General features: G+C 41.2%; 1 protein-coding gene across 1 annotated transcript; it reads left to right on the top strand.

Annotated features, from left to right (window-relative positions):
* The first annotated feature begins 22,084 nt into the window (after positions 1-22,084).
* Positions 22,085-23,668, top strand: LOC110795478 (uncharacterized). The gene has a single exon (XM_022000491.2). The coding sequence runs from the start codon at positions 22,085-22,087 to the stop codon at positions 23,666-23,668; it is 1,584 nt and encodes a 527-aa protein (XP_021856183.2).
* The last annotated feature ends 366 nt before the right edge of the window (positions 23,669-24,034 follow it).

Below are 24,034 nucleotides of genomic sequence, written 5' to 3'. Positions count from 1 at the left end.
ATCCTTCCGGATCGGGTGAGGTTGTCGACCTCGGGCTCCTGAGGGGTGGTGTCAATGAGAGCATACCCGGGCCAAGTTTCAGTGAAGAGGTCCTGGCCCGAGACTTGAGATAGGTAAATATCTTCAGCATCATCATTCTACACACCGCACACTTCCCTCTCGATTCGATCCATAGGGACCACAGCGAGTGGTGCACCTTGAGGTGTAATATACACCGTGGGGTCGAAATTCTCTGGTTGGTCGAGAGAGATGTGACAAGAGCCGAGTGGGCACTTGTTGTTGTTGGGTTTGCCAACGTTAGGGAGATCTTCATCCTCTATCATGTCCTGGATCGTATGTTTTAGATTCGAGCAGTTTTCAGTGTCATGCCCATTTCCTTGATGGAATTTGCCGTAAGTACCTTCGACCCAATATTTGCTTTTGACATGAGGGTCACGGGTGGGGCCTATAGGTCTCAACTTTCCTTGATTGGTTAGTCTTTCAAAGGCTTGTACCAAAGTCGACCCGAGTGGGGCAAACTTTCGGTCTCGGACCCATCTTCCAGGGTTTCTTCGGGCGGGAGTCTCTTCTACAGCATGGACTTCTTGGGCTTGGGATGTGTTACCCCGATTATAGGTGTTGGTCTTATATGTGTGTTTGCTCTGTATGGTTTTGGCGAGGTCGTCCTCGATCTTTATTCCCACATCATAAACTCTTTTGAAAGTGTCAAGTCCCAGGTACCTAAGGTGTTGTCTGTAAGCCGGGTCCAGGTTGTCAATAAATTTTTGGACCAATTCTGTTTCGGGAGGCCTATTGATTAGCTGGGCCGCCTGGTCCCTCCATCTAGCAAAGTAGGTTGTGAAACCCTTATTTTTCTTTTGGAAGAGAACTTCCAGCTCGCGCATGGTGACTTGGAAATCCATGTTCGACGAGTATTGCTTGATGAAGACATTGACAAAGTCTTCCCAAGTGGGGAAGAGCTTAGGGTCCTGGTGATAGTACCATTTGAGCGGCATAGGTTCCAAGGACAAAGGAAAGGCAGGTAAATACATGGATTTGTCCACGCCTTTCAAGTTCATGGTATTCACAAAGCTCAGTAGATGATCACAGGGGGTTGTCCGTGGCCTTGAACTTTGGTAAGTCAGATGAACTGAACTTTTCTGGTAATTTGCCAGGAAAAGGTTTAGGATCGAGGGAGAAGTATTTTCTCCCCATGGTTTGCTGTAGGACCATTTTTTCAATCCTCTTCTCGTTATCGAGATCATTTTTGGCTTGCGCAGCCGCTAAAGCTTCATTTTCCATTTTCAGTTGGCCCATAAGTTGGGTCATTTGGACCATCTGGTCTCGCAAATCTTCGATGGACATGTTTGAAGGTGCGAATCGAGGTTGGGGAAGAGGAGATCCTTGAAATGAGGGACGACGGACAGAGCTTGGAGTCACTAAACCTGGTGTTGGCGATGTATCTTCGAGACGCACTAACCGTTGATTCCCTGATCGGCACCAAGTGGCAGGACCAGTCCTAGGCATAAGATAAGCTAAAGTTTAGGTTCCCAAAGTTTCAAGCATTACTTAGTCTAGCCTCCGACTCTCTAAATTGGTTTTTCACTCTTTCTTTTGTCGGTACACTTTTTGGTTTTTTTTTTATTTTGGTCATTCTTTGGATTTTCGAAACACTTGCCCGTGTGACATTCATAGTTATTAGCACGTTCGGTTTTGGTGCCGGGTATTGTCGTCGTAGGAGGCCTAACAACGACACAAAGAGTTATTAATTTTTTGCGAGTCGCTTTTGAAATCGAGTGCTTTTCTTACGCCCTCGTAGCAATACTTTTTATGAACATTTTTTTTGCGCTACGTATTCTCCTTTCGCGCGGGCACCGAGGCTGTTGCGCCTGACCAGAAGGCCAAGCAGCAACTTCAGCGCCCAGCGAGGGGCGTGAGAAATTGTGGCGCCCAGCCAGGGGCGTTGAAAATGCGTCTCTGGCTGGTTCTCGTTTTCTGTCTTCTGTTTATGCGACTTCGATTTGCGTGCTTGCCTAATAACGTCCTTTACGCGTAACAGCGTTTGTGGGATTCGTTACAGGCCATCCCGAGCGTCGCTTATTTTTATGGCGATCATTCGGGTTTGCGGAACACGTGTTTTGGTATAACTCTTTGGCAAATTACTCTATGAACATTTGGGCAATTTTTAAGGTCGTTGGTTTTCCGGGATAGTTTGTCACACACAATCACATATTTCGCTGCACATAACTACATTACAAACATGGATTTGAAAATTAAATATGCCACGTAGTTTATGATAGGCTTCTATGGGTAGTTTATTTGCGCCTGGCTTGGTACCGCTTCTATCGTAGATCCAACACATGCCCCGGTCGAGGTAGTGTCTTCAACAGACGAATTTCGCTCAAGAGGCCAACCCGCAAGTGCAAGCCAAGGGGGCATGCAGGCGAGAGGGACCTAATGAGCGAGCGATTGGGTTCAGGATAGGTGTACTACCTGCACAAGTACCGAGTGGGCGACATGTGTGGCGTATGCACCCCCCTATTGGCGGAAAAGAGGTATCCTTAGTCTCGACTCCCGAGGGAGCCGAGATTCGTTATGAGGTTCTGCCCGTTCACATTAATATGCTGATTTTCAGGTCGTCCCAACTTGATGGGGAAATAAACGCGGGGTAGGATCGTTTCACCCTTCGGCTATTTTGATTACCTACAAGCACGAGTATTTCCTTCACTATCCCCAGTGGAGTCGCCACTGTGAGGGGGTCGAAAAAGCACGAGGCTAATGCGTCACCTCGTCCCTCGTGGGTGTGACGATTCTTTTTATTCAATCAAGTGTAATTGGATTTCCTGTGAGTTTACACCCAATTGACTAGTAATATAGGAGTCGCCATTCAGTTTTTAACGACAATGAGAAAAACTGACAAAACCCGGGTATCGTGACATAAAGGGAGTGCAATTATGTTTGACCACGACGGCCGTAGGTTCCCTTGTGATCCCTGGTGTGGGGATCTCTCAACATACACCCGCAAGGTAGAGATTGAGGGTTTGGGGGACTGTAACTACCGAGAGGAGTACTTCGCTCGTCGATAACTCTAGAGGCAGGATATCCTTACTAGCTCAGCATAAATAATTGAAGGGACATGCGTTAACTATTAAACTAATCTGAATTGATTTTAGCAATATGCAACATATAATACTAATTCGATCGTGATTATCTGATTTAAATAGCATAATGGACCTAGCATGATAATCCGATTTCCCAAAAATATTATATTTGTTAGGCGTGATAGAACAATCAGATTAGGTTAGTTTAACAGTTCATAAAAAGGGCGAGGAAAGCAGTTAAATCATCGAAAAGGGACACATTACGACGCACCCTTGAGAGGTGCGTCACGGTTCTCAGAAAACTAACCACTTTGACTTTGCTATTTCTCCTTTTTATTTAACAAATCTCAATTATGGGACAGGATACGTTCTGTTCGATTTATGGATCGATTGCGACAGAACGCGTGAACAATTTCGCAGCGAGAGGCTTAGGCTAAGGGTTGGAGTCAATACTCAAAATATAATTATGTGTTGTGTGTCTTTTTCACGTCGAATTTAGGGGTCTATTTATAGGGAAGAGTTCGTGGAAAGATAGAATTGCAGAGTTCTAATCCACAAAGAATTAGGAAAAAACACGTACCAAGGTATTTTCAGCGCCTAGGCCTGGGCGCCGAAGATTTCGGCGCCCAGAGCCAGGCGTTGAAAATAGGGTATGGGCTGTTTTCTTTAGTCAGATTCGGATTCCTGAAATCCGTAGAGTTTGAGACTTAATCGAGTCTTTTAGCGCGTATCAATTTTATGACGGAATGCGTCTGGGCCCGTTACGAACTCTAGGCTCGTTAGGATTTTAATTAATACGTAACTCTTATTTCCGAATCATATTAGGAATAGGATTCTCGCAGTTTTCTATCTCATTTAGGATTTATGTTGGAATACACCACCTAATTCTGACAGGTTTCTATCCTTTATGATTTGCCACTTTTAGAAGCTACCTTTTACGGCAGTTACTATTTTTAGCAGGTTTCTATAAATAGCAGGTTTCGGGTGAAATGAAATGGGGAATCGAAATTCGTTTATTTTATAGGAGATGCGTTGTCAAGTGGAGATTTATGTTTTCATCATCGAACCTTTCCCTTTCGGGAATGGGGACAAAAGTAGGCGTCTACACCCATGCTCCAGGGCCCACATCAGGTCAGCAAAAGGTATCCCACGGGGCTGGTACAAAGGCAATCTCATGCCCATCTACGAGCCCAAGAGCCTGGTACCCTCAGCAACGGTCGGCGGTGGGCCATCCGACCTCAGGCGAACGGGGTTCCCTGTAAAGGTCAAGCCCGTCAAAGCCGTGTAGTCCTCGGGAGTGATCGTCATCTCACCCCAAGGAAAATGGAAAGTGTTGGTGGTATCCCACAACCACCTCATGAACGACCGCAGAAAGGACAGGGAGATGTTAAGCCGCAGTATCTCCCAGAAAATCTCGACCACCGGAAACAGTGAGCTCGCCCTCACCAAAGCCTGGGCGTCCGAGCTCAGGAAACCAAAAACAGTCTCGCTCGTCGCTGCACCGTAGCCGCGAACCGTAGTGTCCCTCCTCGCATGAAGGCGGGTAGTCACGTGGTGCTCTAGGTCGTAGTGCAGGTCCCGACCGTCGTAGAACTCAGGACCCACCCATAGAGATCCCGCTCCAGTAGACTGACGCGTCATGCCACGCTCCTTGTGGCCACAGAAGGAGGTGACGACTCGTCAGACATGCTGATCAACGACACAAGAAGGCATTATACCTTTAAAATAATTGGCACTCACACCAATCACTAAAAGAGTGCATTCCACTCATAAAATGGAGTCATACAATTTTTATTCCCTAAAAACATGATACTAATTTCATATTAAGCAAAAATTCCCTAAGTAAAAAATTTTAACTCCAACAAAATCAAAATTCTTCCGTAATTTGTCATTCATGAATTATGAGGAACGCAAGCAATATACCAAAAGCACCTACATTGTAAGAAAACACTAGAGTCGTATGTACACTTGGGGGCTAGTATAAACATGCCCAAATTCAACAAGAATCAACATACTTGCGAAAATTGACATGCACAAACTAATTAACATGTTATGTAGAACATTTACAACTACCTAATTGAAGGAAAGGGGCACAAAATCAAAACCCCCCAAATCAATTTCATGCACACAAAAAAAAAAAAAAAACTTGACCAAAAATACTGAAATTGACAAAAAAAGCTCAAAATTACTGAAAATTACTTACATTGGGAAGATTAGGGAGTGACTTGGAGTAGAATTGGCAAAGAAAAGTGAAGAAACGAGCAAAAAATCAGTTGAAAGAAGTAAGGAGTTTGAGCGAAAATGGTGGAAATGGGAAAGGAAGGAGACGGTCCGCGTATTTAAAGACCAGTCTCCCCTTCGCATTTTCAACGCCCAGCTCTGGGCGTTAGGAATTCTCGCGCCCAGAGCTGGGCGCTGAAAGTGTTTCCCAGATAGCGAATATTCGCTGTCGGACACGCGCAATCCCTACTTGTGTAAAATATCCGTTATCTTGATATTTCTCTCCCAAAAACGGTATTTTGCAATATCGTTAACAAAAAAATATACACAGTGTGGACCCACTTATAGGACACACCTAATCGGGAAATATTGCGACCCACCAACAGGTTGCAATCACAAAAGCCCTTCTACATAGGCAAAATGAAAAAGCAAGAAATTCAAAATGGGCTCGCCCACCCTCAGCGGGCGGGGTCTGCGTCACTAGCCGCGCAGATCCTCAGTTTTCCAAAAATAAAATTTTCAAAATTCAAAATGAAACAGGCTCGCCATCTTTAGCCGGCGGGGTCTACGTCACAAAACCGCGTAGGTCCTTATTTTCAAATTTCAAAAACAGATTCGTCCACTTCCGTCGGACGGGGTGTCCACCCTTAACGGACAGGTTCGCCATCTTTAGCCGGCGGGGTCTACGTCACAAAACCGCGTAGGTCCTTATTTTCAAATTTCAAAAACAGATTCGTCCACTTCCATCGGACGGGGTGTCCACCCTTAACGGACAGGTTTGCCATCTTTAGCCGGCGGGGTCTGCGTCACTAACCGCGCAGGTCCTTAATCACTGCAGCGATAACTTTTTCTGGTTTTCCGTTTTTTCCAAAAAAGAACGATGTGAGTAGCTTCCCTTTTTTCCAAAGATTGGTTTTCCGTTTTTCCAAAAAAGAACGATGTGAGTAGCTTCCCCTTTTTCCAAAGATTGGTTTTCCGTTTTTCCAAAAAAGGACGATGTGAGTAGTTTCCCTTTTTTCCAAAGATTGGTTTTCCGTTTTTCCAAAAAAGAACGATGTGAGTAGCTTCCCCTTTTTCCAAAGATTGGTTTTCCGTTTTTTCCAAAAAAGAACGATGTGCGTAACTTTCCCTTTTTCCAATATTTAAAAGAATGGTTTTCCGTTTTTTCCAAAAAGAACGATGTGCTGGATTTTCCTTCGTTTTACGTCCCATAAAAACAAGGGGGTTTTCTCGTTTAGCTAACCCTGAAAATGAGAATCTTTAAAAACATTTTTACCTCGTGATTGGGCTTGGCCAGGCCTAATTACACTTTATAGCTTTGATTTCGAAAACATCTGTAACTACTCCCAATGACAAAGTGAGGGAGTTTCTACGCCTCTTTAGATACTTCCAATGACAAAGTGAAGGAATATTCTATACTATCCGTTGACAAATCCCAATGACACGTGAGGGATATGTCAACATTTCAAGTGATGACCCTTAAGTCAAATGTTATCACTCGGGGGCTCGTGAGACCCTCGCAAAAACAGGTCACCATGGCTTGTGCGACGCACTCCGTCTAATACTTTGACCATCGTCTTACTCCAAGACTCAGTCAAAGTGGGGGCTAACTGTAGACACCTACTTTTGTCCCCATTCCCGAAAGGGAAGGTTCAATGATGAGAACATAAATCTCCACTTGACAACGCATCTCCTATAAAATAACGAATCTCAATTCCCCTTTTTATTTCACCCGAAACCTGCTATTTATGGAAACCTGCTAAAAATAGTAACTGCCGTAATGGGTAGTTGTTAAAAGTGGCAAGTCATAAAAGATAGAAACCTGTCAGAATTAGGTGTTGCACTCCAACATAAATCCTAAATGAGATAGAGATTATGAGAGAATCCTATTCCTAATATGATTCGAAAATAAGAGTCACGTATTAATTAAAATCCTAACGAGCCCAGAGTTCGTAACGGGCCCAGACGCATTCCGTCACAAGGTTAATACGCACTAAAAGACTCGATTAAGTCTCAAACACTCCGGATTCTAGGAATCCGAATCTGACTAAGAAAACAGCCCAGATCCTATTTTCAACGCCTGGCTCTGGGCGCCGAAATCTTCGGCGCCCAAGCCTGGGCGCTGAAATTACCTGGGACGTATTCTTTCCTAATTCCTCGTGGATTAGAGCTCTACCATTCTATCTTTCCATGAACTCTTTTCTATAAATATAGCCCAAGTTCGACGTGAAAAGGGGACAACACACAATTATTATTCTTAGTATTGACTCTAAACCCCTAAGCCAAAGCCTCACGCTGCAAAACTGATCACACGTTCTATCGCAATAGATCCATAAATCGAACAGAACGTATCCTGTCCCATAACTTGAGATTTGTTAAATAAAAGGAGAAATAGCAAAGTCAAAGTGGTTAGTTTTTTTAGAACCGTGACGCACCTCTCAAGGGTGCGTCGTAATGTGTCCCTTTTCCATGGTTTAATTGCTTTCCTCGCCCTTTTATGAACTGTTAAACTAACTAAATCTGATTGTTCTATCACGCCTAATAAAGATAATATGTTGGGAAATTGGATTATCATGCTAGGTCCCTTAAAACAATCTAAATCAGATAATCGCGCTCGATCTAGTATTATATGTTGCATATTATTAAAATCAACTCGGATTAGTTTAATAGTTAACGCATGTCCCATCAATTATTTATGCTGAGCTAGTAAGGATATCCTGCCTCTGGAGTTATCGAAGAGCGAGTACTCCTCTCGGTAGTTACAGTCCCCTGAACCCTCAATCTCTAACTTGCGGGTGTATGTTGAGAGATGCCCACACCAGGGATCACAAGGGAACCTACGGCCGTCGTGGTCAAACATAATTGCACTCCCTTTATGTCACGATAACCGGGTTTTGTCAGTTTTTCTCATTGTCGTTAAAAACTGAATGGCGACTCCTATATTACTAGTCAATTGGGTGTAAACTCACAGGAAATCCAATTACACTTGATTTGACAAAAAGAAACGTCACACCAACAAGGGACGAGGTCACGCATTAGCCTCGTGCTTTTTCGACCCCCTCACAAGTTGCAAATACTAATTGATTAGGATTTGATTGGAATGCATAGTCTAGGTTTGGCAAGACATTGTGAGCCTATTTTATGCAAGTGAATAGTGGTTCCTATTATATGCAAGTTATCTATTTTAGGATTAGGCGAAAGCTTTTCGTGCTCCATCCGAGAGGTGATGAGCACGTCATTCGATTCTATTCCCCTATGTGCTAAGTCGTTGCATATTCATGATTGTTTTGACCTTGTTCTCCCTTTGATTCAATTTCCATTGCCGATTCCCAAAATCTCTAGAATCTCTTTATTTGTTTGCATTTCGTGCTTTTCTTGCTTTCATTAGATTAATACAAAAACTCATTTTCCTTCCGAACTAGCTTTTGAACGCATTAGATTGAAAAGTCAAACATATTCATTCTCTTGGGATGATCCCTATGCTTGTCGCTATAGTCCATATAGCCGGTTAGTTAGGAGTTTATAAATTTTGTTTGGTCAGGTGGTTTTCTTTTCAACGACGGGAAATCGCCTTATCAAAATGCAAGTGAATTATGGAAGGTTTTGTAGGAGAGATATTGTGTGGTGAATGGGACTCGGATTTGTCAACTCAAATCTTCATTGGTTGACTGTAAGCAAGGGAAAACATAGTCTGTGGTGATGTATTTTGCTCGCTTAAGCAAAATATGGGATGACTTAACTACCTATGTGGTTGTTCCGGCATGCACGTGTAGAGGTTGTAGCAACTGCACATGTGGCCTTGGTGCTCAATACACACAAATGGTGGAAGAAGACCGATTGCATTGGTTTTTAATTGGACTTGATGGTGCATATGGGTCTACAAGGTCAAATCATTTCTCTCAAGAACCACTTCCATCATTAAATCGTGCTTATCAAAGCTTGATTCAAGAAGAAAGGTTGCATGGTGGAAGCTCGACATTAGAAAAAGATGATCGTGACAACAATATTACTTTTAAGGTTCAATCCGATACACGAGGTAAATCTAAGCATGTTGATAATTCTGACAAATTTTGTACCCATTGCAACCGTGAAGGTCATGACCAGGGTACATGTTTCCAAATTCATGGCTTCCCGGAATGGTGGGGAGATAGACCTAAAGGTGGGAGGGGGTATTGTCGCGGTGCACCAGCTTCTGGCCGTGGTGGAGGCCGAGGTGGAGCTTCTGCTGGAAGAGGACGTGGAGGAACGGTTGGGAGTAATGCATGGAAGTGTGAGTCTTCTGTTCGTGCCAACAAAACTACAGCGGGTTCGGGGCAGATGAGTACTTCACAGGCACAACCAAGAGCTCCGGAGACAGCAGGCTTAGCGGGCATAACCCCAGCTCAATGGAAAAATCTATTGGACTTTCTCAACTTACCTAAGCCTCGTGATCGTTTGAATTGTGAGTGTTTGTGGATTGTAGATACAGGGGCAACTCACCATGTAACAGGAACTTTCAAAAACTTGTTTGATGTAAAGAAAATAAGCAATTGTCCAGTAGGACTTCCAGATGGGCATTCAACAGAAGCGACACATACAGGCAGTGTTATGTCACCCAAAAATATGAAACTTGAGAATGTGTTATTTGTGCTGAAATTAAATTGCAATTTGATTTCTGTAACACAACTATTAGATGCAGCTAAATGTAACATTCAAATTACTAATACATTGTGTGTCATACAGGACCGCGAGATGAGGATGTTGATTGGAGTGGCTGAGCGAAATGATGGACTTTTCTTTTTCCGGGGTGTCCCTCAAGTGAAGGTTCTAGCAGTTGATAGTGATTCGTCAATGGAGTTATGGCATAAGCGTTTAGGGCATCCATCGGAGAAAGTACTTAGGAAACTTCCATATGTGAGTCAATTTAATAGCAAGAATAAAGATGGTTGTGATGTTTGTTTTCGTGCGCAACAACCCCATGAGAGTTTTCCCATTAGTGGTAGTAGAGCTAGTAAAAGTTCTGAACTTGTTCACTGTGATTTGTGGGGACCCTATAGGTCGCGTTCATCTTGTGGGGTGTCCTATTTCTTGACAATTGTAGACGATTTTTTGAGATCCGTTTGGGTGTATTTAACTTTATAATAAACTGGAAGTTGAGGTTATGTTTCTTAATTTTGTGGCATTGGTTGAGAGGCAATTTGGTCAGAAAATAAAAAGGGTGAGGAGTGACAATGGCACAGAATTTAAGTGCTTAAAAGAATATTTTTTTCGAACGGCATTATATTTGAGACTTCTTGTGTTGGGACTCCTCAACAAAATGGAAGAGTGGAACGCAAACATAAACATATTTTAAATGTTGCACGTGCCATAAGGTTCCAAGGTCATTTACCATTAAAATTTTGGGGGGATTGTATTTTGGCGGCATGTCACTTGATTAATAGAACTCCTTCTGCCATACTTAATTATAAGACCCCGTATGAATGTTTGTTTGGTAAAGCCCCTGACATGGATGATGTTAAGGTGATTGGATGCTTATGTTATGCTCATAATAAGAAACATAGAGGTGATAAATTCGCTAGTCGTAGCCGCAAATGCATGTTTATTGGGTATCCTTTTGCAAAAAAGGATGGAGATTGTATGATTTAGAAACAAAAGAGGTTTTTGTTTCTAGAGATGTGAAATTTTTTGAACATGTATTTCCCTTGTCAGAATTACATGATACTACAATTGAGTCTACTAGCATTGGGAATGGGGCTAATGGGGTTAATGAGGATGATTTTAAGGAGGTGATTTTTGGAGAAAATAGTGGGACTGGTGTTGGATTCAGGCAGGGGGTTGTTGAGGCACCAACTACAACACCAACAACAATTGAGCAATGTGAAGAGGGGTTGACTGAAGAGGAAAATGTAGAAGATGTAGAAAATGTGGAAGATGTGGTTGATGGTGGAGTTCCGGTAGTGGAAGGGGTGACTGAAATGGGGAGGGGAATGAGGAAAAAGTTTCCCAACTCTCGTTACCGTGAGTATATGATGCATACTATAGTGAAAGAGAAAATTCCTTCCAATTGTTCACCCTCTACGTCGACTTCCTCAGGTACTCCTTATCCTATTACACACTTTGTAAACTGTGAACGTTTTTCTGACAGTCATAAGAAATATATAGCTACCCTAAATGTAGGTGATCCTCCTAAAACCTTTAAGGAGGCAATGCAATCAAGAGGATGGAGAAATGCTATGGGAGAAGAAATACGAGCACTAGAAGATCATAAAACTTGGGTGTTACAAGAGCTTCCTCCTGGAAAAAAGGCACTTGGAAGCAAGTGGGTCTATACAGAGAAACGCGATGAAGATGGGAATCTAGAGAGATTGAAAGCGAGATTGGTGATTTTTGGAAACCATCAGGTTGAAGGACTAGACTACAACGAGACTTTTGCTCATGTGGCGAAAATGGTGACTGTACGAACATTCTTAGCAATAGCAACAATTAAGAAGTGGGAAATACATCAGATGGATGTTCACAATGCCTTCTTACATGGAGATTTGGAAGCGGAAGTATACATGAAAATTCCTCCAGGTTTTGCTAATAAAAAGTCAAACATTGTGTGTAGGATGAAAAAATCGTTGTACGGCTTGAAACAAGCTCCCCGGTGTTGGTTTGCAAAATTAGCAACGGCGTTGAAGAAATATGGATTTGTGCAGTCCTATTCAGATTATTCATTGTTCACATTGACAAGGGGAAATATTCAAGTTAATGTCCTTATATATGTTGATGATATGATTATTGCAGGGAACGATAAAATTTCTTTGTCGGCTTTTAAAGCTTATTTGGGGAGATGTTTCAAGATGAAGGACTTAGGAATGTTGAAGTATTTCTTAGGGCTAGAAATAGCTCGTAGTACTCAAGGGATTTTTATATGTCAGCGAAAGTATGCATTGGATATCATCTCTGAAACCGGGTTGTTGGGAGCTAAACCAGCAGAGTTCCCCATGGAACAACATCATAAGCTAGCATTTGCCAATGGAAAGTTATATGAGGATGTGGATCAGTATAGGCGACTCATTGGGAGACTTATTTACTTGAGTGTTACAAGGCCTGATCTCGCATACTCCGTACACATTTTGTCACAGTTTATGCAACAACCTAGGGAGCAACATGGGGAAGCAGCCCTAAGGGTAGTACGATATTTGAAAAAGAATCCAGGTCAAGGGATTTTATTGAGGTCGGACAATGACTTAAGCTTGGAAGGATGGTGTGATTCTGATTGGGCAAGTTGTCCTCTCACTCGGAGATCCTTAAGTGGATGGTTCGTATTGCTCGGGTTTTCTCCCGTGTCTTGGAAGACTAAGAAACAACCCACTGTTTCTCGTTCTTCTGCAGAGGCAGAGTATCGTTCAATGGCAGCCGTTACATGGGAGTTAAAGTGGCTAAAACAGTTACTTAGAGACTTAGGTGTAAAACATGGGAAAGGAATGAGACTTTATTGTGATAGTTAGTCGGCATTGTATATTGCACAGAATCCCGTTTTTCACGAACGGACTAAACACATTGAGGCTGATTGTCATTTTGTGAGAGATGCTATTACAGACGGACTTATTGCTCCTTCATATGTGCCAAAAAAGATACAACTTGCAGACATATTTACAAAAGCCTTGGGAAAAACACAGTTCAAGTTTTTATTGCGCAAGTTGGGTGTTCGAGATCCACACTCTCCAACTTGAAGGGGGGTATTGAGATGTTTATGATCCTTCATTAATTAGAAGTTATTAGGAGAGTTATATAGTGAGTTTCTTGTACTTAACTAGGAGGTTTTATTAAAGAAGTTACCTACTTAATTAGGAGGTATTAGTACGGTAGTTTCATTGCCTTTGGGAAACTGTAACTTTCTTTGGATTTGCATATAAAAGGAATTGTACATGATGAATGAAAGACAACACAAGATTAAGTTGAATCTTAACACCCTTTATCGACTCTACAATGGAAAACCCAATTTCTATATTTCTTAAGGAAGTCGTTTAACAAAATATGTCCTCCAACATCTTCTACGAAATGCCATTTATTTAACTTGCATTTATTACACGGGCATCGTGTTTTTCCATCAATAAGAGTCTCCTTCGCAAGTTCAATGAATTTCATGCAACCATTATAATAAGCAGGATCCCCATTGCGTAAATCAATCCAACTAGTATCCATATCTAAAAAAACATTATTTATTCCAAGGATTTTTTAGTAAGGAACACATATACAAACAAGAGAACAAAAGTACACACAAGAACAAAAGAGCCTAGACAACCCTTAGACCACGCACATCCAAAAAGTAACCTTATCACACAAAATCCTAGAATCTAGAACTTGACATCCAAAATCCTAGAATTCTACGAAGGGTAGCAGCCTTTTATTCAACAACATATAACAATAGGAACATGCGACAAGGACAGAAATGCATAACATTTAAACATGACACTTCACACAAATTCACGAGAAATATAATAAGACTACTTTGTCGAGCATTGTTAATAACATAATCATCTGAGATTATGTTAATCACCTGGTTCGTTTACGGGAGTGCAACTCAACCTGACGCAAGCCTTTTGCTCTTCACTAGAGTCTTGTATCCGTTTGTTATCCCCTTCAATTTGTGCCAAATGGACAAATTCAATTAGAAATTGACTGGAATAAATCATATCTCAAATCAAAGGCTATATTAAGATTGTAATATATATTGAATGCAAAAGATAAAGATAAAAATAAAACAAATACACCTACCACAACATGTCAGCAACCTAGAATCACGTTGGAGCCTCTACTTTCAATTCAAACTAATGGTTAAACTTAACGTCATTATTTTAAAAAAAAATATATGTTTTCAATCATTTAGCTATAAAACTTGCTACCTCAAAGAGCTACCTTTAATACTTAGTGATTAGGGTAGTCTTCTAAATAATACCTAGCAAAGTCTTCAGTTTAGTTCCACCTAGATCTTAACATTATTAGCTAAATACAATTAAGATTTTCCAGTTTTCATTTTTTTATACTAATCAACACCATGTAGAAAACAAATCGTTAGACTATAGAGAAACCACGTGAAATGAAAATAATAAAACCATGTTAAATGAAGACTATAGAGTAACACTACCTAGTTAGTTTAGACAGAAGCGTAAAGGGTACAATATACATAAACATTAAGATTATTCACAACCTCTACCCTTCAAGTTAAACAACAACAGCAACAACAGACTTACAGACTTACAAACTGCTACTAAACACAAACCACACCGCTGCACTAGTGACCAAGACTTCAAACCTAACCAGCAGCCAAACCCTGACCCTAACCCTGCAATCTAAGATAATAAGGTTCAGTCCAGTTCTGTCTCATAAAGTCAGGTTCTGTCAAAAGTATCATGTTCTGTTTTAAAAGGTCCCTACTGTTCTGCTTTTAAAAGTTCAGTCAATTCTTACAAAGTCCAGTCAGCAGTTGTATTACATATATTAATGACTCTAAAAAGTTCAGTAATTTGTTGCTTGTTAAAGACCCCAAAAACTAGAATTTCCACTGTTCGGGCCTCCCTGTGGAACCCACTTTAATAGAAAATTACCAAAATACCCCTATCATGGGAAATTACTCAAATACCCTCAAACACAAACCTCTTGATGGGCTCACTAGTAGAAAAAACCCTTATTGCAGCGGGCTTTTAGACCCCTGTTGCAGCGTACATCGTATGCTGCAACTAGGGGGCCTGCAACAAGTCTGAACTTGTTGCAGCGTACAATGTTCGCTGCTAAAAGGGGTTTTTTGCAGCGTACATATGTATGTACGCTGCAACAAGTGCCAAAAAATTGGCAAAAATTTGGACTTGTTGCAGCGTACATATATATGTACGCTGCAAAAGACTCAACTTCTTGCAGCGTACATTTATTTGTACGCTGCAACAAGTCTGAAATGTTGCGAAAATTTTTTCCCTTGTTGCAGCGTACAATATATATGTACGCTGCAACAAAGCACTTTTGGCGGGAAAATTCTAATTTTGTTTAGGGATACCTAGAGTGCCTTGCACCAAATATAGAAACCTGTCAAAACAATAATAGAATAACGCAACCTGTATAACAAATATAAAAACAACAACTGGAGTTTTGTATACTATATATCCCAAAACCAAAGTGCACATATTACATTTAAATATATGTTCCAATTTCAACATAAACATACATTTTAATATAAAATTTATTCTATAACAACTAAACCAACTCGATCAAGCGCGCTAAAGCCAATAATAAATACTTGCTGGTAAAAAACTTAGCCCATTGCTCACGAACCACATCAAATTCCTCGCATAAGGCGCAATCCTCGGAGTGTAGACCTTTACAAAAACAGAAATTTAAATTAAACATTAGATTAAATACAAATTAAATATCACATTTTAACATTCAAGAAACTAATGACAATGTCCTAATAGTCTAAAATGAGTCCTTAGGTTCTTTAGTTCATAGTTTGGAGCGAAAATGTCATTTTAGCCTAAATATGACCTATAACGACCCAATGAGCCTATAGGTGCATAAATAGATTGGAACGAGTCTTAGATCGTTAAAATTATGCATATTAAACATGTAATAAGTTTTAAATGAGTCCTTAGGTTCTTTATTTTAAAGTTGGGAGCGAAAATGCCTTATTTTAGCCTAGATATGACCTATAACGATCAAACAAGCATTAAATGGGTATAAGTAGATTAGAATAAGTCCTAGAAACTCAAAACTAAGCTTATTAATCATATAATAATTTAAAAATGAGTCCTTAGGTTCTTAAGTTCAAAGTTGGGAGCGAAAATGTCATTTTAGCCTAAATATGACCTAAAACGACACAATGAGCCTTAAATGTGCATAAATGGATTGGAATGAGTCCTAGAAAGTTAAAAATAAGCATATAAAACATTTAGTAAGTTTAAAATGAGTCCTTAGGTTCTTTGGTTCATAGTTGGGAGCGAAAATGTCATTTTAGCCTAAATATGTCCTATAACGACCAAACAAGCCTTAAATGTGTATAAGTAGTTAGAATAAGTCTTAGAAACTTAAAACTAAGCATATTAAACATGTAATAAGCTTAAAATAAGTCCTTAGGTTCTTTATTTTAAAGTTGGGATCGAAAATGCCTTATTTTATCCTAAATATGACCTATAACGATAAAACAAGCATTAAATGTGCATAAATAGATTAGAATAAGTCTTAGAAACTTAAAACTAAGCATATTTATCATATAATAAGTTTAAAATGAGTCATTAGGTTCTTAAGTTCAAAGTTGGGAGCGAAAATGGCACTTTAGCCTAAATATGACCTATAACGACACAATGAGCCTTAAATATGCATAAATGGATTGGAATGAGTTCTAGAAAGTCAAAACTAAGCATATAAAACATTTAGTAAGTTTAAAATGAGTCCTTAGATTCTTTAGTTCATAGTTTGGAGCGAAAATGTCATTTTAGCCTAAATATGTCCTATAACGACCAAACAAGCCTTAAATGTGTATAAGTAGTTAGAATAAGTCTTAGAAACTTAAAACTAAGCATATTAATCAACTGGTCTCACAGTCGTAGAATTTAGATCTGTGTCAAAGTTCAAGTCGGAAGTTTTAGCAAGCGCATCGCCTTGGTGACGAATGCAAGTCGGTTGCTAGTATCTCTGATCGAAATGTGCTACGACGCATTCGTACATGACTATTTTGCTACTCCCAAATATTAAAAGAAAGGGACAAAAACACTCCTACCCCATATTATAGAAACCTAATGCCACCTTTCCTATGTGCACCTCCCCTGTTATGCTATCTCTTAATTAGCCCTCCTCTTTCTTCTGTCTCCTCCAATATGATCTACCCCTCACTCTCGTTTTCACCTCCCTTGAATTTCCTCTCTTGGCTTCTAAATAGTTGCATGCCACCAAAAAAGCAATCTTGAAGTCGGATCTAACACTAAACCATACTGCTGGTGATCTCAAGCAGATCATAAATGATCTAAGTCATCTAACACTAAAGCAATAGTTCAGACTTTAGATCATTTACACAAGTCCCAGTCCACGAATCTGCTCAACGGTACGATTCTTGACAGCAAGAGGCATATGATTGTCCACAGCCTTTTGGGGGAATAATAAAAAGGAGCGCAGCTTTCTTAACCAAATGAGAATAGACTAATACAGTAACATAAATGACAGATAAAATCAAACAAAACAGTAATAACCAAAGCTATTCCATATCAGCTCATTCTGACAAACACCATCATAACAAATATTATCTTACTTTCAAACTAGAGTTGTATGCATGAACCTTCATAGTACATAACTATGGTTTGCGGTGTATGTCATAATCGATGGCTTGAGACATCACAGCCATAACTATTGTTGACTGATTCACAACATGATTAGCACAACCATTTTCAACAATTTACCTTTGACTCCAAGACCTTTTGTGTATACTATATAAAACTTTATTTCAAAGCCAAAGATATATTCAGGCCATATGTCCTTAACGAATCATTGAAAAACAAGAAAAAATCAGCCGTAGCTTGAGTAGGCCGAGGCATCTCATAAATGTAATTGTGAGTGTAAGCTATAGAAAGAAGACCAGTAGAACTAACTATTGTCCTTATACATTATACAGAGAAATCAAATTGTTTAGAATCTCCATGAACTGCATTTCAGTCTAATACAGAGAAAGCATAAGAAAAAAGAACATAAAAAAGTCAAAAGAGCCTTACCTTTTCATACATCTTTATAGCTGGTACATTTGATGCCCGCACAAATAGGTCAACAAAGAAAGCCTTATCACTGCAGACCAAAGGTGATCTTGTCAACATGAGGAAAAACTAAGCAATAACAGACTAATTCCAAAATTTCCTTACATCTGCTACACAGACAATTCTATTAACACCATCACAAAGGAATATATAGACATACATGCCTGCACAAGTACACAGAAGTCAACCCCTACTGCCACCCTCCCTAGCAGCACACATAGATACTGCGTTAATATAAAATACCAAAATGACACGGCCCTCAACAGTAGACAAACTAATTGTTAGAGTTGCTCATATGCAAACTCATTGGAACATGAAGCATGTTCAAACCAAGTGAGAAAAACTGGGTTTAGCTCAAAACAACATTGCACAAAAAAGCAATGCTCTAACAGCACAAAACTCGAGTTAGCTCAACTCATTTGCAATAAAGGACATAAATTTGTGGTCATGTACTCTAATTGTATATCTTCTTAAAACAAGATTCATTAGCTTTTACTTGCACACTTTTGAAGTGTTATTACTCTTATTAGGAAATGGTGCTCTTGCATTTAGAATACCCTTTCTATTAAAAAATAAGAACGACATGCAACAATAGATTGTTCTAAAAGACTACAACTTGGCATAATTTCAGCACATGACGCAGTAAACAAAAACTAACTGCAAGGTTTGAATTGTAGGTTATAGATTTACAAAAATTATGATAGAAAATCAAACACAATAACTGTCAAAGCAATTATAGTTGCTAATCTTGTTGAGGCATAATACCAGTTGAAGAAACTATCTATAACCCTTTTATTGTTGGGATTCTCTTTATCGAGATTAGGCAAAAAGAACCAAACAGAAATAATACTGAATTGGAGTAGCTGAGGCACAACTCTCACCACTAGACTAAGCACAAGGTGATGGTTTCAGTGAAGGGATCATGGATGTCAACCAAAGCAAAGTTGTTCCCTGTTGAAAACAATCATCGTCAATTAATTAACTCTTAGTTTACTGACAAGAACAGCAAAATTAGTCTTGAATTAATCTAAAAACTAACTTACTAGATGACTGCAAAGAGTCCCAAAAGCAATAACACTGAAATGGAACATATATTATAATATAAATTGGCATTTCCCTCAAACATACTTATAGCTCATAACAACATTTTAGTTCCTAAAAATAACATAAGTTCAGCAACATCATTTTACGTTCTGTAAATATCAAGCGAAGATAACTGAAAGAAAATTTCAGGTTCCATTCTTCTTCATCTGCAACACAATTCAATCTGAAGTTTAAGCTCGGTTGAACAATTGATGGTTGGCAAAATATATTGAATCTCCTAGGAGTCCAGAACATATTGAATCCCTTTCTACCAATGTTCGACACCATTTTCATGTGACCCGCTCCTAACCGATTTTTAGTTCATATACATATCAATGAAAGGATAACTACTAGAAATACACACACTTTAGAGGCAATAATTCTCAAGTTAGAAATCAACTTCATAAGACACATGGAATGATGAAATCTACTACACAGTTCTTAAGGGAGTTACCAATACACAGGGAATCTTACAAGGCAATGTTACCACCACCATCACCAATTAGGCAACTACAACCTTGTGCAACATGACGGGTATGAATGTCCTGGCAGCTATGATCCTTCAGCAGAATCAATCTTGCTCTGGAACCTGACAAGTAATGAAGAGAAAATCAATCAGCATCTTGCATACAGAAGTTTGAATATTAATACAGAAGATTAAGAACAAGAACAAGCACCACTGGAGATCTGTAGCAGAAATTACAAGCTAAAAAGAGGCAAGATGTACTCAACTTAAGACAGCATAAATACAATAAAAGAAATATAGAATTATGGAGTTTGGTGGGTTTTGTCAGAGATTTCGGGTACACTGTCATACATGATTCAAGTGCGTAGTGAAAATACAACCGTCAACTCCACCTCCCTTGCTCCACCCCACCACCACCACCCCACCACCATTCTCTAATTCCAACACCACCACATCTTTATCTATGACCAAACCCTAAAAACGAATTGAACTCTAAAAACAAATTGAACAAACTCACACAACCCTAAAAATGAAATGAACAAACCCTAATTCTTAAAACGAAAATCAGATAAGCGACTTGAACAAACCCAAAAGAAGGGACATGGAAGAGGTTGACGGAAAGCAGGACGCGAGCAACTTTCTTTCTTGGAACCACCGGCGCGAGCCAGCTAAGTTTTTCCTTGAAACCACCGGCCGAGCAAGCTAACAGGTTGCGACTGGAGAGGAGGCGAAAAAGAGACCCACCAGCGACTGGCAAGGAGGCCAGTACGATCGACGAGGAAGCTTTTTGGGCGATGCAGGGAATGGTATTTTTTTTGAGGGGACGACGCAGGGAATCTAAGGGAAGAAGAAGAGAGTTAAGTGCGAGAACCCAAATTTTGAGATGCTTTGATTTGTTTTGAATTATTCAACTAATACTGCAGCGAATTTTTTTTTAAACGGGCTATTGCAGGGGGCTTTTAAATTGTACGCTGCAATAAGAACAGGCTATTGCAGGGGGCTTTTAAAATGTACGCTGCAACAAACTTTTTTGCAGGGAACAATTAAATTGTACGCTGCAATAACCCTTTAAAGGGTTTGACCCGCGTTGACCGACTGGTTGTTGAAGCGTATTAATACCTGTACGCTGCAACAAGGGGGCTGCAACAGGGGTTTTTTCTACTAGTGGCTCAGACTAGAACTTAGGGGCCCATATCTCAGCCTCTTACAAGCCCAAGATTTCATACCCCTACACTTGCCCATATTTACTAATAATGCCATTCTGCATTACTATAAATATGTCTCACCTAATCATTACTCGGGTATGCAATTATTCCCACACTGACTCTCTCACTACTTTCTCTCTCTACAAGAACTGACTTGAGCGTCGGAGAGGGTTTTCTCGGGAACCCCCCCGAGCCAGTTTACGTTTGCCGTTTTTGTAGGACAAAACACAATCGATTGGAGGAAAACGACAGCCTGGTTGAAGAGGCTTCCCCTATTTTCACACTTAGCATTTTCTTCGCAGAAACAGTTGGCGCCGTCTGTGGGGAAGTCAACTACAAGCCATGGTTAACACTCGACGAACTAGGCAACACTCCTCCTCTCATCGATCAGAGTCCCATCCCAATTACGTGTTAATACCTACTCCGCGGAACGGAGATGATCACGATGGTGATCAGGACCATGAGAACCAACAACCCCATATCGAGAGTCACCCTGAGAACTTGGTCACCAAAAGGGATCTGGAGCATATGGCTGCTCAAGTCAACGCAGCTATCCGCAACCTCCAAGGAATGGGAGAGGGACCTTCAAGGAGACAGCCAAACCTCCCTAACAGCTCAAGGGTGAGCACAACATCTCATACCATCCACAGGGCACAACCTCGAAGTGTAAAGGACAGGCTAGGTGACAGGAGTGGGGCACAGCCTCGCCCTCGCCAACCAAGGGCCAGCCAAGATGCACGCCGAGTAATTGAAGATCGACAGCTGCACAGAGGAGACCATGATGCTCGAGACCTCTTGCACAGAAGGCGCCTCAAACAAGCCAGAGAAGCCATCAAGAATGATAGGATCACCTGAGGTCTACCCCCCTCTAGTGCCAAGACTACGACCTCCGCACGAGACCACCCCACTCCTTCAAAGCCAGTCGGACCAATCAAGGTCAGCTCCCGAAGGACATCTCTCAGGAGGCACTCACCTTCTCCCACAAGGAGACGTCACTCACCCCCTAGCCGGGCTAGAGGCCATTCCCCCAAGACAAGGGTTTCACTCCCCGACCAACAGCCAGGGGCTCCTTCATCCTCTCATCGCCCTAGGTATCGTTCAACCTCAAGAATAGGAAGGAGCCCTCCACGCCATGAGCGAACACACTCGCCTCTCCTAGAGAGTAGAGGTAGGCATACTTCCCCAAGGGGAAGATGGGACTCCCCTCCACCAAGAACTGATAGGCACAGGCATACCTCCTCATTGCAAGAGGCTCTCACTCCCTTCTCCCAAGAAATAATGAACACCCCTCGCCGAGACAAAGTGAAGGTCCCTACCATCGAGCCTTTCGATGGAACTACGGATCCAGAAGAACACATGGCCGCCTATGCGGCTCAAATGAACGTTCAGACTGGATGCGGAGCTACTTGGTGCAGGTACTTTCCAACCACCTTGAAGGGTCTTGCCCTTATATGGTTCAAGAAGCACGTACCAAAGGGAAGCATCAAGAGCTACAGTGAGCTTGAAAAGGTTTTCATCAGCCAATTCGCGGCGGGTCGGAGGCACCAAAAGACAAGTGTCAACTTAATGGCAGTCAGACAGGGAGAGACGGAGACCCTTCGCGATTCTATTAAGAGATTCAAAGAAGAAGTCCTGAAGATACACAATCTCAAAGACGAAACCAAGTTCGCAGCCCTCCTTGCTGGTCTTCAGCCAGATGACTTCAAGTTTGAATTGATCAAGTCCGGGGTGTCCAACCTCGAGGAAGCAATGGAGAAGGCCCAAATGCACATTCAAGCCACAGATATTTGTAAGATCAATTGGGGCGGTGAGAGTAGAACAAGGAAAAAACAAAAGCCAAGACCAAACGGCAGCCACGACCAAACTCAACCCTCCCTCAAAAAGTCAGTTATGGTTGATGACCATGGTGAGGATCCGAGGTACAACCGCAATAGGCGGGAGATTTACCTTGATCTCAAAGGAAAAGACATCCTCCCTAAGCCACCTGCAATCCGTATGCTCGAAGCAAAGCGAGACAAGTCACTTTGGTGTGAGTTTCACCACGAGTGCGGGCACACCACAAAGAACTGTAGGGAGCTGAAAAAGGCACTGGATCACTTGGCTGACAAGGGCAAGCTGAATAATTACTTAAGGAAGAATCCTCCCCCAAAAGCAAAAGCCAAAGAAAAGGAGTCCCTTAGTGATGATACGGGAGACTACATTGGAGTGATAGCCGGAGGCTTGGCAACAGGCGGGTCTGTGAGCAAGGCGAAGGATAGCTTATGGGCACTGGAACATCAAGTCCTGAAAGTGACATCGGCTTCTCAAACAGCCCCGGTGATGACATTTGGTGGGAACACTAACCATCCAATTCAAGAGTCCCATGACGATCCGCTGGTCATCGAGATGAAAATCGCTAACTCAACGGTAGGGCGAGTGTTAGTGGATAGTGGATCATCCGCCGACATCATTAGTTTAAAGTGTCTAGAAGGGCTCAAGTATTCCAAAGATGATCTGAAAACCATCTCCCAGACACTCATTGGATTTGGAGGTCAAGTCGTCCATCCTCAAGGCACCATCAAGCTACCTGTCAGGTTGGGTCCTAAAAACAAGGGAAGACGGTTGTTGGTAGACTTTCTTGTCGTGGACATCTCCCTATCATACAACATCATCTTAGGCCAACCTCTACTAAGAAAAATAAAAGCCGCAATCTCTGTGTACCAACTTCTCATGCAGTTTGAGTTGGAAGATGGCTCCGTAGGAAAAATCTTTGGGGATCAACAAGTGGGCAGGCGATGCTATGTTAACAACCTCAAGAGAGGGACAAGTACCCCCCAGCCACTGGCCAAGAAAGCCAAGCCAGAAGGGACTCGAAACTCCTGAAGGCGAGCCCCTCCCTCGCCCATGGAACGCCGACAACCTTAGAAGATTTTATGTTCAATCTCCTAAGAATTCCTCCCTTTCTCAAAAGTACTTAGCTTTATAGCTCACATCCATAGTTTTCAATGATGAAAGTGGGGGTAAGATACATGTAAGCCCGCCATAGGCTAAATAACGTCTCATCATTGTAAACAAAGCTTTATATCTTCAAGGCAATAGTAAAGAGCTCGACCAGTAATATTACTTAGCAAATTTTGTTTCTAGAATGTTGTAAGTAGAAGCCAAACATTGGCCATGCAAGCGCAGCACACGTCAAAAGGAAAAGACAAGCCAAGTTCAAGCACATGAACTCATACTTAGTGAAATAAT

The sequence above is a fragment of the Spinacia oleracea genome, chromosome 4, assembly GCF_020520425.1.
Source record: "Spinacia oleracea cultivar Varoflay chromosome 4, BTI_SOV_V1, whole genome shotgun sequence".
NCBI lineage: Eukaryota > Viridiplantae > Streptophyta > Magnoliopsida > Caryophyllales > Amaranthaceae > Spinacia > Spinacia oleracea.
This window is presented reverse-complemented; position numbering and strand designations above follow the sequence as displayed.